Source organism: Hyperolius riggenbachi, chromosome 2, assembly GCF_040937935.1.
Source record: "Hyperolius riggenbachi isolate aHypRig1 chromosome 2, aHypRig1.pri, whole genome shotgun sequence".
NCBI lineage: Eukaryota > Metazoa > Chordata > Amphibia > Anura > Hyperoliidae > Hyperolius > Hyperolius riggenbachi.
This window is the reverse complement of record NC_090647.1, coordinates 351,861,785-351,878,908: the sequence shown is the minus strand read 5'-3', so window position 1 is coordinate 351,878,908 and position 17,124 is coordinate 351,861,785. Positions and strand designations below refer to the sequence as shown.

Below are 17,124 nucleotides of genomic sequence, written 5' to 3'. Positions count from 1 at the left end.
CAGTCCAATTTGTGCTGTAAAAAATTAAAAATATGCGCTCGCTCTGTGTATTGATAGGTGGAGAAAAACCCCCACGGAAAATGTCTCTTTAAATCAATACTGTCATGTGCAGCAACACAGTCTCCGGGTTGTACCAGTTATTCATAAAGTAAAAAAGTCTATTAGTTGCGCTCTTGACATATACAACTTGCTGCAATCAATCCCCCCTTTCAGGGGTCACTCACCAGATGCTGCGGTCTATGCAGACCAGTATGCGCCTCCGGGGTGTATGGCCCCCCGTCACCTCACGATCTCACCGCCTTCTGAATGGTCCAGTGGAAAGTGGATCCTTAGGTCCTCTCCGGGTTGGGGATCGATAGCTTGCAACAAAAAAACACACAGGAAGACCAGCTTCCAATATTTATTTATTTATTTATTGTATTTATAAAGCGCCAACATATTACGCAGCGCTGAACATTAATTTAGGTTACAGACAATATTTAGGGGTGACATACAGCAATATGACAATACAGGAATAATAGAAAACCAGATCACACGGCACAGTATGAGTGCCAGGTAATGCTTAGTCATTGGATTGAGCATGTAGATTAGGCAAGTTAGGTTCACTCAGATGCATAGCATGGGTTCACAGTAATGGAGGTGCATGATCAGGTAGGACACAAAAGGAGGAGGACCCTGCCCAAAGGCTTACAATCTAGAGGGAGAGGTAAGGACACGAACGGTAGGGGACCAGAGTTCAGCTGTAGGTTTAGAGCACTTGTGAGGGGTAGTAGGCCAATAGTGTGATACTGCGTTTATTTAAAAAGTTAAAAGTTAAAAAACAAAGTCTATGCGCTGAGCATATGTGGACTTGTTATACACATAGGATGTGGGTGAAGTTACGTCCCGTATGGCCGCCAAAGCCCACTGTTTTCCTGTGCAAACACCATCCGCTCTGCGGAGGAATCAAACCCCGCTATGCTGCTCGCCGTGTGCGGCTAGCGTCAGCGCGTCCAACGTGATTACGTCACTCTGTTAGCTCCGCCCTACGCGTTTCATTGCGTAGCAACTCATCAGGGGCTTGTCAGCGTCCATTGTCCTTATTGACACAAAAGTCGTGCAGGATGGGACTTTGGGCCTGATGCATGTAACAGTGGTAATACTTCTATGCACAAACAGTGTATGGCAAAACTACCCTTCCACCAGCAGTACTGGGAGTTATTCTATTAGCGCGGCCCACAGCGCTGGAGTAGTGTTAGTAATGCTTATTACCGAAGCAACGGTCATGTTACTCGAGTACCGTGGGTCGCCCTATTAGCGTAACTTTTGGTACTGCTGGCAGAAGTAAGGGTAATATTCACCTATGTTATGTGCCTCAGTCCCTTTGAGTTCTGTTACTGCAATGGAGAAAATGGATATGTTATAACACATATGAATGGAACCTATAGTTAACATAGGACTTGCTGGCACGTCTATTTTGTACTTTGTGTAAAACAGTCCAATTTGTGCTGTAGCGTGACCTAGCCTTCGTGCAACTAAATGTGTTGCAATATATTAGGAACCTTTTAAGAAGGTTCATAAAGATGTTTTTCTGACTTGCCTAGGCTTAGGCTTTAGCACAGGTGCTGAGTAATTGACTGGAAACAAGGTACTTTCATTTCCTAGCATGACTTCTACATTTTGGGTCAGTAGAGATTTGGAGGTAAGAAACCGTTGTTCTAAAAGCTCACCCAATAAACTGTAGAGTTTATGGGCCGGTGCATGTTTTGTGTTTTTTGTTTTTATCTATTTCTATAGATTTGATCTACATGCAAATCTCTTTCTATTTATTTACAGGATGACAAATGATGTACTGTATAGAGCAGTGTTTCTCAAACCTGTCCTTGTGACTCCCCAACAGTGCATGTTTTGCAGTCAGCCTAACCTATGCACAGGTGGGGTAATTAGTGTCTTAGCTAGGTGGATTCCATGTAGCTGAGACACTAATTACCCCACCTAGGTGAGGTTGTTTGACAAACATGCATCGTTGGGGAGTCATGAGGACAGGTTTGAGAAACACTGGTATAGAGAGTAAAATATTTAGAAAGCTGCTGTTATGTCCAATTTCCTGTGTTTGGGTGACTGTAAGGTGTAAATGAATGTACATGTGCATAAACTGGCTTTGCATTTGATTTTCTTCTCAGTGAGTAGCGTGAGCACACATGTCCGTATTACAGCAGCTATCCTCTTCCCACTCATATGTAGTGTATCCTTTCTGTTACCTATGTATTCTCTTTATTTTCCAACTGTAGATAACTTGCAGTTTTTCATTTGTTCCCATAAAGGTTTTTTGGAAGGTAGGAGACAATTCTCAGGTTTTTTATGTATTAACGTTTTCCTCAATTACACACATTTCTTTATAATAATGAGTAACACTAAACCCAACTAAGGCAGTTTCTTGTAAAAACTAACTTTACTTATCGTTGGAACCTTACTGTGCCATTTTACATTATACTGTGCTCATCCTTCAGATATTTTTTTTAATTAAGGCAATGCTTTTATTGCTGTTTTATTTATAATGTCTAATACAAAAATAGTTTTGTTTCCTTTTTAGTCATGAAAATGAATATGCATATTACATGCAGAAAAAGAAAATGGGATTTTTGTTTAGAGCTCCACCTGCTAGCTTAACGGCTAACCTTTAAAGCACTCCTGAACTAAAAATAAATACCTCCGGGTTCTTCATTGTCCCCTCAGCTTAACTGGACGCTCCTCTGTTTTCATGCTTCCATATCCCCTTGGTCAAAGCTCCAATAGAGCTCAGTGGGTACAAGGGCGCATGCTTTGTCCCCTCTGCACCCCCCCCCCTCCCCCTTTGATCCCACTCCCAAACGGCTGAGCACAGCAACCGCAGATGGGAATGCTTAGTTCACGGGCATGTGTGGTTCAGGCACATTTGTAACCGCACATGCGCAGGGCGCTCCTGGCTGAGATCCCAGCACACAGCCGTGGGGGGAGTGCGCACAAAGAGGATGTGTGAGTGGACTGAGCATGCACTCTTCACACAAGAACGAGGGGGGAACAAAGCACGGAGATGGAGGGGAGACTTACACATCCCAGTGCTCTACTTGGAGATACTACTATTTTTCCTCATGTCAAAAGACTTTAAAACTGCCATCTGCAAGTTATTATTGAAGCCATAGGAGACAATGGGTCTGATGCAGTAAACGGGCCCTTTTCCACTAGCAATCGCAATCACAAATCACAAACGCCAGCGATTGCGATTTTCACTGCATTATCATTGTAAAAATCGCTCCAGAAAGCGATTGCGATTTGCGATTTCCAAATCAAATCACTGTAGTGGAAAATACTTCTCGTGATTTCTATGATAAAGTAACAACCCTAGTGATTAAAAAATCACTAGCGATTTGCGATTTTGCGATTCAGCAATCGCAATCGCTCTAGTGGAAAAGGGCCCTAAGGTTGTCGTGTACAGGAAGCACATGGCAATTTTACCATTACTAGCGCAGGGGGAGCAACGACCCTTAACCCCAGTGCCTCGCATGCATCTCTATGGTAACGCACGATATGCTGCACACTACCATAGCAACTGGTAATGCATGTGGAGCTAAGGGTTAAAGGCCGGTGCTCCCCCTGCACTAGTAACAGTTAAAATTGCAGTGTGCAGGGAATACATAGCAATTTTACTGAGTTTACAGCATTGGGCCCATATCCTGCTATTCACCTTTATCATCAATGGAAAATCCAGGAGAGTGAATGAGGGCTTTAATAATAACTTGCAGATGGCAGTATGAAAGTCCTTTCACATAAGCATATAATGCTCACCAAGTAGAGCAGTGTGGTGTGCTTTGTCAATCTTACTTGAGTGGGAAAAGACCAATAAAATGCACCATTACTCAGCACACAGGAGCCATTTTGCTGCATTGCACCACAGTACACTGGTGTAGACAGGCACCATCTAAGTAGAGTACACAAAGGTCCACCTTGCTGCATTTTGGTTGTGTTTAGAAGTGGCCAAATGCAGCATGATAGATGGTGTAACTAGGACCTTAGACAAAATAATTGCAATATGCTTTAAACACAGTAGTTACAAGAACAAAATAACATAGTATTGCTAAAATTAGGCAGTCATCATGAATTTCATTAAAACAACCTTTTTTTATGACCTTTAAGTCTACAAAATATAAATGATTTTCATATATATATATATATATATATATATATATATATATATATACATATATATATATATATATATATATATATTCAGCACTTAGTAGTCTGTATCTAAATGATATTCGCTACCTCAGCACTGTAGGTCAAGCAGCACGTGTTGGCATTGGGCAGACATCCCAGCTTCTTGCACAATCACAACTTGGAAGCTTGTTCCTCTGCATCTAATAACAGGAAAGATGATTACTCTAACACTGTAAAGGAACATATTGCAGTAAATAAGAGAGGAAGAACAACCCTTTCATATCTCCATTCGATTTACAGTCAGACCAGCGGTTTCTCCTCCGCCAGTCTTCCAAACTGCCACGTTCTGAATAGCAGAGACGGGTCAATCGTCTGTCACTTCAATGCCCTATTCTTCCTTCCAGATAATACCATACTGCTATATGCTGCCTTTGTCTCACAAGTACTTATATTTGCTGACAGTGTATACTAGGTTTTGCTAATGATTTTTCTTTTCACTTTTCAGTCATATTGTGGGAGATAATATTCAGCAAATGTAACTTTATTAGTCATAGTGCAGTATTCTTAGCAACCCATCAGTAATGAATTACATTGTCCTGATTACCTTATTCCAGAAAGATGATATCTAATTGATTGCTGCTGCACTCTGCCACGTTTTATCGTATGGCCTGCTTAAGATCTATTTTCCTCCTTTTCTTAGTGATGAAGACAACAAGCCTCTCCAGGGGAGTCAGACTTCAATAGATGGAACCATAAAGCAGCAGGAAAGTGATGACAGCCTCGTTGATTATGGAGAAGGAGGAGAGGGACAGTTTAATGAAGATGGTTCTTTTATAGGTCAATATACAGTAAAAAAGGACAAGGATGAAACTGAGGGTAATGAAAGTTCAGAAGCTACTTCACCCGTTAATGCCATCTATTCCTTGGCATAGGACATTACTACCTCCCATCCTTTCTTCTCTACTACCACCTCCATGTCTTTGCCTCTTCTTACAGCACAAATTCCATCTTGACTGTGCAAGACTTAGTAGGGAAACCTTCACCTGAGAATGGATTCCCGCTATCATCCAAGGGACAAGTACTGTCCAAAGTTCAACAAGAGGCATGGAAATGTGGACAGCAATCCTCTCCTCCGGCTGCTGCAGTCCTGATCAAGCCACACACAGTATTATTACCTGCTGGGACATCCCATAGCCTTGCCTTGCAATCTCTTCATTGTAGTTCACTTCAGTTCTGGAAGAATGTCTAACGTTCAAAGTAATTCAGACTTTCTTAAGAAAGGGGCTACCTGTCTTCTCCTGACACTCGCAGTATTTGTTCTAGGGGACAAATTCTTGTTGGAATGAAAGTAACATTTTTTCTTACTTTGTAATAAGTCATTTAAGCAATAGGATGGATGGATTAAGACAGCTATGCACCTAATCCCTATCTAACAAAACAATGTGGTAACGGTTCATTTTTTTCCCCCCTACCTCTAATTTTTAATGTTAGCGATTTGTTCTGCTCCAGAGTGTTCAGTAATATGACATACAGTATATAACAAATAGGGCAATAAGGCATTCTGAATCTGTGTTACTTCATGATCGTTCTCCTCAGGACAGCATCTTTTTACACTTTTCACTGCTTATGGGGAACATGGTACTGCCATTGGACAAATCCCATTAACATGGACCTTTGATTGTAGCTGCTATCTTCACATATCCCACTATATCAGTGTGTAAGAGCCAACTTCTGCCATTAACTCCATCTGCTGCCATAAGGACATGAGGAGCTACACAGTAAACTCTCCCAGAGTCTGCAGAGCAACACAATAAGGGTACTAAGGACATGAAAAGTCCACATTTCATATATCTGCGGTACTAACAATCTATGCAGAAAATATCCATTCCTGTCTTGTCCTCTGTTTGCATCACCCACATTCTCATCTGTTTTCAATATGGGAGCAAATAACTGGCACCAAAATGGAGCAGAGGTTACTGGAGCTGCCAGTGTGTGTTGGGAAGGCCTGGCGGCACCCGTAAGTGTAAATGTTTGTGAATAGAAGAGATCCGGTGCTGTATATAAGCTATACAGAATATGTGAGCAAACATCAAGGTGGGACTGTTTATCAAAGTGCGAACAACAACCTATATGAGAGATGTGAGAGTGGTACAGGAATTCTGCTGCAAAGTGTTTCCTTGTGGATTTGGCACCCCTTATGTAATTGTATGTGTTTTTCTACCATTACAGAATGGAGCGTGCCATAAAAATAGGAATGACAACTATACTGCCCCTACAGAGCCTAAGATATTGCCTTTGACGTGGGAGGTGGCTAGAATTTCCTACGCCTTTATTGTACCTGTGTATACATATCATGCCTGTGGAGTGTGTTCACATTAAGGAGAGCTGGCACTGCCTTAGTATATCTCAAGCTGTATTTTCAAGCTTTCAAGCTTTGCCAAATCGGGCCTTAACAATCACCCATGATAAACAACACAGTGCCCTCACCCCACATCTTGTGCAATATTGGCACACAGATGTCCCGACAACTAGAATTATATAACACACATTCAGCTTTGTCTCTCCTTTTGCACTAAAGTTTCCTTGATCTTTTCTGTTTGCGTTAAACTTGTAAATATTAACTTATATCCATGTTTAATTATCATTCAGAGAAACACTAATATATTCATACCTTCACTATACTTTAACTATAAGTATACTACCAAACGCTAAGGTACACTGGTTGTTACATACTGATCACTGGTAGTGTACAATGGTCAAGACCATTCTATCTCCAACCAGTGGCTATACTTGAGTTTGATATAATGGTCAAGACCACTTTATCTCCAACCAGTGGCTTTACTTGAGTTTGATATAATGGTCAAGACCACTTTATCTCCAACCAGTGGATTTACTTGAGTTCAATATTTCTTGCAAGAGGTTAACACAGAAAAGTTGGGCAGGACAATAGTGACCTGCCTCCCAGACCTAATGAACCATAATTTATTAGTGTTTTTTTCACAGGTAAGTGTCATTAAATTCTCATTTATGTTTGTTTGGAACAAGCAGAGAATTGCATGAGCACCATTAATCAGTTTATATCTATCTGTTGTCTGTTCTTCGTTCTGTCTTTTTTAATCACTGTGAAACAAAAAGAATAAATTCATTTTTTTCTTTTTTTTTGTTTTCCTGTTTTAATGTGAAAATTACATAATGAATGGTTTTATTCACATTCTCTGATTTTAAGATAACCTGTTTTAGGGCTTTAAATTGGCTTTTTTTTACATAACACTCATAAGACAGCACAAAAATAATTTATGGCTTAACACAGCTCTTCCTCTCTGCTGTAAAATCATCCCAAATATTTTCCTGCACATGTGTAATAACCACCTTGATAAAAGAATCATATTCAGGTGGTGGGAATTGATTAAGTTTCCAGTAATGTGTGCTTAAAGGCCTAAAGGTCAGTTCCCACTTGTGCTGACCCAGCAGTTGTGGACAGTGTAATGTCCGCTCCGATGGTCCGGCTGCAGATGGGTTACCCTCATAAGCTATATGGGGGAATGCATCCACCTGCCTGGGATTATCGCAGACTCCACAGATGTGCAGTCCGCCTACTGCAAGGGATCCCACGGATTGGTTGCAGCGTGACAAGTGTGAATGGCTCAAATTTATAAAATAGGAGCCGTTCACTGTGGATCGGAGAACGAACAAAAAATGTCCATTCTTCATTCTTGTGGGAACAGAGCCTTACTCCTCACCCAGTTGACAAAAGCACTCTTCTTTATCAGTATGTCACCTCCTCTCAGCATGGACAGGACAGAGCAGCCAGAGCCTAGGAAGTTACAGGGGATTAGCTTTATTAGTTTTACTGTATAACATAACAAGTAGCTAGTCAGGAGTGGTGTGTATACATCTCCCCATCTGATATATTACAGCACATCTACCTGTTACTACATCTCTGATCTTCCTCCTCCTCAGACCCTCCTGCATGCTGTGAGGGGAACACAGTGAGGGAGATTTGTGAGCGTGTCTGGATTCAGGTCTATATATTTCACTTTGCTCCAAAACTTTATTCATTTTCCACAACAGTAAAAATGTGTGAAGCATTGTGATTATTGGGGACATAAAATGAAGAGCTGATAACAGTCCCATGTGCAGAAAATGGCTCTATCATGATGCCTTTTTGAGCTGTGTGAGGAGTAAAGGTTGATTTTAAAGCAGATAAAGAGATAGTTATATAAAGAAAAGTGCCCCTAGCACTAGGGATAATGTGCACCTTAATAGAGAGTATTAAAAAAAAAGTTATTTTATCGATGGTTGTCCTTTAACATAAATGTTATTTGGCTGCAGGGCCGAATTTTTCCTGCCACTGGGGAAGTGTGCCTTCCCCAGCCTGGCAGGTTAAGCATTATATGCAGAGTGGCGGCAAGGAGCTTTCATACATACCTGTCCATGCGGCTGGATCAGCTTCTTCTACCTCCACCGCAGTGGCGATGCAATCCCGACATGTCTTCTCAGTTCGGATCACATGATATGATGTGACCGGGATCCAGGAGACCATGTCAGCATTACAATGCAGAGTGCAGTTTCAAACAAAATATTTAGTTTGAAACTGCTAACAGGTTAAAGAGGAACTTCAGCCTAAACAAACATACTGTCATTAAGTTACATTAGTTATGTTAATTAAAATAGATAGGTAATATAATCTCTTACCCACCCTGTTTTAAAAGAACAGGCAAATGTTTGATTTCATGAGGGCAGCCATCTTTTTGGTTGAAAGGAGGTGACAGGGAGCATGACACACAGTTCCAACTGTCCTGTGTGCTGATCACCCCTCCCAGTTGCTAGGCAATGTGAATAACATCATAGGAAATCCCATCATGCTTTGCACAGCATCAGGTAAAAAAAAAGCCAGGCCAGTTTTCTTTGACGGGTGGAGCTTAGCTTAAAATGCAGCTAAAAATGATGCTTTGGTAAGAAAAACAAAGTTCTGATGCTGTGAAACTGTTAAAGAAACACCAAGCCTTTTCAGTTCTGCTATGTAGAATGTTAGTCCGGAGGTTCACTTTAAGCTAAAAGGCTCAACCTTTTTGCACTTGTTAAACACATTCTAAGCTATGTCGGTGATAAAGCTCACTTCCACTTTCCATTTTCATAACTCTGATCAGTAGTGATGGTCATGTCAAAGAGATGGTCAAAGCTAAGAGCACTCATGGAGATGCATGTGATCAGTTTGGTCAGGTGACAGATATGTAAGTCTCTGAGTCAGGATCATGTGCTAAAGCAGGATGTGATCACAGCAAATCAGAGTTTTGAAAATCAGCTGATCAAACAAATCACATGCTTACCATGAGTTCTCCTAGACATGACTATCACTACTGATCAGTAGTGAAAGGGAACATGAAGTGAGAGGAATACAGAGGCTGCCATCTTCATCCTCTTATAAACAATGCCAGATGCCTGTCTGTCATGCTGAGCTTTTGGATTTAGTTGTTTTTGAGTCACACGCCTGTAACAAGAATGCAGTCAGCGGAGTCAGGCCAGAGTCGAAGCATCAGATACGCTCATTTTGGGCCAGTGACTTATAGTATGGGCAGAGCATCAGAACAGAAGTCAGGCAACTGGCATTATTTATTAGAGAATGAAGATGGCAGCCTCCATATAACCCCTCTCACTTCAGGATCCCTTTAATGGTTAAGAGTTCTTCTGGTCTAAAATAATAGTGAATAATGTGTAGCCTTAATTTGATTATGATCACAAACCTCAAAAGTAGAGTATAGTAGAATTGCACGAAAACGTGATTAGATGATATAATGCCAGTGTCAACGTCACCCCTTGCTGTTATGCAAGTTTGTAGTGGCCGTCACATCACTATAAATAAATCATTCCATGCAGGGAGCAAAGGAGGGTTGTGTGTGAACTGTGACCCTAAGCAGATATCCAGTAGCTGGCTTTGACTGAAGGAGTGAACTGAACAATAACAAAAGAGACGAGCACTGGGTATTCCTGGAACACATTGAGGAGAAGCTTTCTACCAACTGGTCCCTCAGGAAATTCTACAGCCCTTCACACACTATACTAGTACCTGCATATAGATAGTGAAACAAAAGAAGGAGAACTGCTAGTGGTAATATACACATTTCAGCTGTTAAGACTGCTATAAGACTACAGGAATTAAAGCACTGAATATTTGCCCTGTGTTCCCTGTCTCTTTCATACATACAGTCATAGCACTGTTTAACCACTTGCCGACCGCACGCTTATACCGTGCGTCGGCAAAGTGGCAGCTGCAGGACCAGCGACGCAGTACTGCGTCGCCAGCTGCAGGCTGATTAATCAGGAAGCAGCCGCTCGCGCGAGCGGCTGCTTCCTGTCAAATCACGGCGGGGGGCTCTGTGAATAGCCTGCGGCCCGCCGATGGCGGCTCGGAGGCTAAATGTAAACACAAGCGGAAATAATCCGCTTTGTTTACATTGTACGGCGCTGCTGCGCAGCAGCGCCGTAAGGCAGATCGGCGATCCCCGGCCAATCAGCGGCCGGGGATTGCCGCCATGTGACAGAGGACGTCCTGTCACAGGCTGCACAGGACGGATAGCGTCCTGTGCAGCCCCGATCACCAGGGGGCCAGGTAGGAAAGGGGGGAAGCGGAATTTCGCCGCGGAGGGGGGCTTTGAGGTGCCCCCACCAGCCACACGCAGGCAGGAGAGATCGGACCCCCCCAGCACATCATCCCCCTAGTGGGGAAAAAAGGGGGGTGATCTGATCTCTCTGCCTGGTGTTTGATCTGTGCTGGGGGCTGTAGAGCCCACCCAGCACAGATCACATAATTCAATGCTGGTCCTTAAGGGGGGGTAAAGGGTGGGTCCTCAAGTGGTTAATCCTGCAACTAATCACAGATCCCTCATCATTCATTGGCTAGAATTTATTTCTATACAAACACCAGCACCCATATATATTCTGACTATGACTAATACATACAGTATAACAGCCCATATGACGGTCACTTCAGTATGATATATTTCCTGTCATGTCTGCTGTATCCCCCGGGGTAATTTCTGATGGTGGCCTATGAGAGGCACCCACTGTGATTTCAACCTGATGTTACTGATGCAGACCAATTGCTCAGGTTAATAGAACTTTACCATGAAAAAAAGGAAATAAGTGGTATATCATAATTTCATTTGGCCTGTGTCATAGACAGAAGTAAAAAAAAAGTGAGGAAAAGAAAACAGATTTAACTAGAGCCATAGAAATGCAAATGCCAGATGTATAGAAGGGCACTATAAGCTAGAGTCAGACAGGATGGCACAATAGACACATGTCACACAGAGACTGTCATACTGTGGCTAGGACAAACAGAATATTCTATATGTATACTGTATTAGCAATAGACAGTTATGGGTTATGGCCTCAAAAATGAATGAAAAACAGATTAACGCACAATGATTTTGGGGCTAAGCTAAGGATAGACTTGCAACCAGGTACAGTGTTCCTAAAGGTGAGCACACTGAATTATGTTGTCCACTGGTATTGGGACTCAATTTCTCAGGTGATAGCAACACATTCTGTTGCTATGGAGGGGATGTAAAGGGGCAACAGTGCGGCCCATGATGGAACAGGCTGGGTGCTTAGCAGAGCAAAACCCTCAGCCTCAGCTTGGCCCCATCAATCTCACATGTGGATCACTTATAGTGATGGACCAAACAACAGATTTAAGATTCGCGAACGCCAAATGTAAATTTCCACAAAAGTTTGCGAATCTGCGAATCGCCATAGACGTCAGTGGGAAGGCAAATTCTAAAACCTACAGGGACTGTTTCTGGCCACAAAAGTGATGGAAAAGTTGTTTCAAGGGGCCTAACGGGCATGCCAGAGGTGAATCAATGGCAAAAGTCCCACCAAAAATTACGGAGTTGATGCAGAGTCGTGTTTTCATCTCTAAAGGGCAGAAATCACATTACATTCCTAAATTGGTGGAATATAGTGCTTTAAAACTTCTGGCGTATGTACACATCCATTAGGTAGTGTAAGGCCCCATTTCCACTTAATCAGTTGGTGTGCGTTAGTATGCGTTAGTGCGCGTTGGTACGCGTTTTTTCCATAGCAGTGCATTGGGTAGAAGATTTCAGTTAAAACGCGTTAAGTGTGAAAGGTGCCATAGGAAAACACGGGCATTACTTTGAAAATCAGCTTTCTTTCAGTTATAACTGGGAGCAACTGATTAAGTGTAAAAGTGCCCTAAGGGTTATGCCTCCTTCTCACTGACAGACAGAACGCCACGTTTAATGCACTGCAGTCCGCAAACAACTGCCAAGACCTTTAGTGATTACGTTAGGTGAGCATATCTTTGTTTTTACTAGTTCACACATCCAGGACATAAATGTTAGTCCTCTCGGCGGCAATCTTTTTGTAGTGCTGTGTAGTGGCCGCAGTGCAGGTGATCGTGGTTTTCCATCCTCTATGGTCAGGCTGAGGTAGTTCAATGACAGTTAAGTGACCAAAAAACACTAATTCTGCACTGAGGCCTTATACATGTGCAGTAGTGGATACTAGATACCAGTAGTGGTGTGAAGGAGTATTGGGTTATGGTCGGTGCACTACTAGGACCAGCAGACCTGTCTCCAACAGCTAACTTGTGCACTGGCCACAGAAGAGCAATACAATAGCTAGAAAAACAAAGTATCAGCCCTAAGAAGGGCTTAGCTGTTCAGGACAATGTGGTAGCAGCAAGAATCTGTACTGAGGACACAGAACATAGGCCTAACTAACTCTCTCCCTGTCAGCACCACACTGTCCCTCATCTGCCTAGCACAGAAGACAAACACAGTCTGAAAAATGGCTTCTGTGCTGGCTTTCTGATAGGCGGGGGTGTGGTCCAGGTGGGAGGGATAGCTAATTGGCTGCCATGTGTCTGCTGACTCTGGGGTGAGTGATCAAAGTTTGGCTCCATTATAATGTATAGGGGTGAATCAAACACGCCATGTATTCACCTGAGAGGGTGAATGCGAACACCCCTTGTTCGCCGCAAACTATTCTCCGTCAGAACAGTTCAGCCCATCTCTAATCACTTACTGACACATCAAGGGGAATCTTGGACTTATGTGCACACACTGGATTCATGGACTGGGGCTTAATAAGGTGGCCACTAATGATACAATTTGCCGAACGATCGATTATGAATAATTCTTTGTATGAACGATTGTAAATGGTCGTTTGGGACCACTAATGGACAAAAATCTTCTAACCAGGCCAATCAGATTGATGAAATTGGACCACAATTCGGATTGATTTCATTAACCTGATCGGCTTGGTTAGGAGATTGTTGTCCATTTGTGGTCCCAAATGATAATTTCCGACCCATCATACACAGAATTGTTCGTAATCAATTGTTCAGCAAATTGTATCATTAGTGGCCACCTTTAGTTTGATGCAGCTAGGTACTCTCCTCAGGCTGCCTGTAGTGCTGTGAAGTGTGGGGACAGCAGAGAGGCAGAGGGACTCCGTACCAACAATAAAGTTTCTACTCACTGACCACACTAAAAATGAGATTAAAACAATTTGTGAAATTGGGTTTAAAGAATAAATGTACTTATAATATGCTGACCTCTCCCCCCATACTTGCTTTCACATAGTAAAATTCCTACCTGTCACTGTGGCTGAAGGGGCACACATCACCAGTTTTTGTCATTATTTTATCAAATCGACCCCAATATATTTCTAATTAAGATAATGTAATTTCTGCAGCCTGAATGCACTGTAGCTTTACATCATAAAATGTATCTGAATGAGAGAGCAAGAGGGGTGTTGTAGTATTATCACACGCTACCCAGCACCACAGAAATGTAATGGATGTATTTCAGCCTTGACTTGAGGCACCTAACAGCTGTGCAAAAAAAAGAGTAACATTCTCAAATGGCAGAATTATACTGTAGCCCCTAGGTTCTCAGCATGTGGTACTCGTACCCCAAAGGGTACATCTGATAGATCCAGGGGGTACACAGGCTTTATATAATTAAAGAGACACTGAAGCGAAAAAAAATATATTATATAATGAATTGGTTTTGTACTATGAATAATTACTAGAAGATTAGCAGCAAAGAAAATATCCTCATATTTTTATTTTCAGGTATATAGTGTTTTTTCTAACATTGCATAATTCTATAATATGTGCAGATTACACAACACTCAGCAATTAAAATGATTATTTCAGAGCAGTCTGTGAACTAATGAACTCTCATCTGGCAGAGAAAAAGTAAATAGTTCAATAACACTTGAGATAATAAAAGTCAGATAACAGCCCTTTCCACGACTTTGAAAGTCGTAGAGCTTAATTGCTTTTTTGCATAGAGATAACAACTGGAGTTTCTTAACTCTTCCTGTACTGGAAACAATTAGACTGATGTATCTGATCTTAATGTTTTATTTCTTAGCTGTACTACACATACAAATCATAATATCATAATTTTTTTTTCGCTTCATTGTCTCTTTAAGCATAATACATTTTAAATGTATTAAATGATCAAAGATCAAAGTTATACAGTATGATGTGTTTTTCCCCGCACGCTGTGACATTTTTGCGCGCGTAAAGGATTACGCGTAATCAATCTATTCATTAGCACTGTTTAGTGAATCAACCCCAATATAGGATAAAAAACAAATGTTAACTTTTTTTGTGAAAATCTAAGCCCTTGTTTACATGAATGCTGCAGGAGTTCTACATGATGTTGAAAAGAGTTACCATGCTGCAGGTGCTCCACATAATGCTGAAAAGAGTTACCATGCTGCAGGAGTTCTACATGATGCTGAATCAGAGTCACCATGCTGCAGGAGTTCCACATGATGCTGAAAAGAGTTACCATGCTGCAGGAGTTCCACATGATGCTGAAACAGAGTTGCCATGCTGCAGGAGTTCTACATGATGCTGAATCAGAGTCACCACCATGCAGCAGGAGTTCCACATGATGCTGAAAAGAGTTACCATGCTGCAGGAGTTCTACAAGGTGCTGAATCAGAATCACCATGCTGCAGGGGGTTTACGGGGTGCTGAATCGGAATCACCATGATGCAGGAGTTCTACATGGTGCTTAATGAGAGTCACTGTGCTGCAGGAGTTCTACATGGTGCTGAATCAGAGTCACCATGCTGCAGGAGTTCCACATGATGCTGAAAAAAAGTTACCATGCTGCAGGAGTTCTACATGGTACTGAATCAAAGTTAGCACGCTTTAGGCGTTGTACATGGTGCTGATTCAGAGTTATCATGCCGCAGGGGTTTTACGTGGTGCTGAATCAGAGTCTCCATGCTGCAGGAGTTCTACATGGTGCTGAATCAGAGTGTCCACGCTGCAGGAGTTTTAAATGGTGCTGGATCAGAGTTACTATGTTGCAGGGGTTCTACACAGCCCCGATTCTAGGGGCGTGCCAGACGGGCGACCATTCTGTACGCTGTGAGGGAGGGGGCGCAATGATGGAGGGGGAGCCGGGGCCTTACTGGGACTCAACTGCGGGGGGTGGAGCTTCAATTCTCTCTTTCTCCCTCTCCCCAGGGCCCCCTCTGTGCTCCCCCCTTTTTGCAGAGTAAGCGCAGCGGGAAGCCTCATATGAGCAACTCTCCTCCCTTCCCACTACAAGTGCCATTCACTTGCCATTGGTTTCCTCCATCTGTATAGCCCCTTATACACTTTCTACTTCCTACTGTATCAGGAAGAAGAGAGTGTATAAGCGTCTATGCAGACGGAGGAGACCAGCGGCAAGTGAGCGGCACTTGGAGCAGGAAGGGAGGTGAGTTACTCATACAAGGCTTCCCACTGCGCTTACTCTGCCAAGAGGGGGGAGCACGGTGGGGGATCCAGGCAGAGGGAGGGAGAAGTCTAGCTAACCTGTACTGGCGGCACCTATACCTAGCTAACCTATACTGGCAGCACCTAAACCTAGCTAACCTATTCTGGCTGCACCTATACCTAGCTAACCTATATTAGGAGCACCTATAGCTAGCTACCTATACTGGGGGCACCTACAGCTGGCTACCTATACTGGGGAACTTATGCCTGGCTAACCTTTACTGGGGGCACCTATAGATAGCTACCTATATTGGTGGACACCTACAGATGGCTACTTATACTGGGGACACCTATGCCTGACTACCTATACTGGGGGCACCCATACCTGACTACCTATACTGGGGGTGTAGTATGGGTTTGCAAGTCCGGGGGTGGGGGGGGGCACAATTTTTACATCTTAACCCTGGGTGCAATTTAGCCTAGAAACTGCCCTGGTTCTACATGGTGCTAAATCAGTGTTTCCATGCTGTATGTGTTGTACATGGTGCTTATCAGTGTTATCTTACTGCAGGTGTTTTCCATGGACCTGAATCAGTTTTACAATGCTGCAGATACTTTGATGGTGCTGAATCGGTGTTAGCATGCTGCAGGTGTTCTCCGTGGTGCTGAATCAGTGTTACTATGCTGGAGGTGTTCTACATGTTACTGAATCAAACTTACCATGCTGCAGGTGTTCTAAATGCTGCTCAATCAATCTGTACAGCTGAAGAATCTCATGTCAAGTCATCAACATGGCTTTACTAAAGACAGATATTGTTTCACCAACATGCTAAACTTTTATGAAGTGTTGATTGCAAACAGAGATTGTGGTAAAGTGTACGTGTACTTGAAACCTGCAAAAGTTTCAAGTACAAGTACAAGTGTTTGATACTCTTCCTCACCATATTCTGGTACATAAGCTGAGGATACAGGGACTAGGAGAAAATGTGTGTATGTGGATGTGTGTATGTGGATAGAGAACTGATTAGGAGACAGAAGGCAAAGAATGTTGGTAAACAGGTCATATTCAAAATGGAAAACTGTTAGCAGTGGTGTCCTGCAAGGGTCAGTACTAGGTCCAATCCTTTTTAATTTATTAATAATCTGGATGGAATACAGAGTAATGTTCTCATCTTTGCAGATGATAC

General features: G+C 42.6%; 1 protein-coding gene across 18 annotated transcripts in view; it reads left to right on the top strand.

Annotated features, from left to right (window-relative positions):
• Positions 1-7,295, top strand: part of NFASC (neurofascin) — a 269,129-nt gene extending 261,834 nt beyond the window's left edge. For all 18 annotated transcript variants that reach the window (XM_068269594.1, XM_068269595.1, XM_068269606.1 and 15 more), the window contains one exon: positions 4,877-7,295. In XM_068269594.1, coding sequence (XP_068125695.1) covers positions 4,877-5,108 — 232 coding nt within the window. In that variant the 3' untranslated portion in view covers positions 5,109-7,295. The remainder of the gene's footprint in view (positions 1-4,876) is intronic.
• Positions 7,296-17,124: the final 9,829 nt, after the last annotated feature.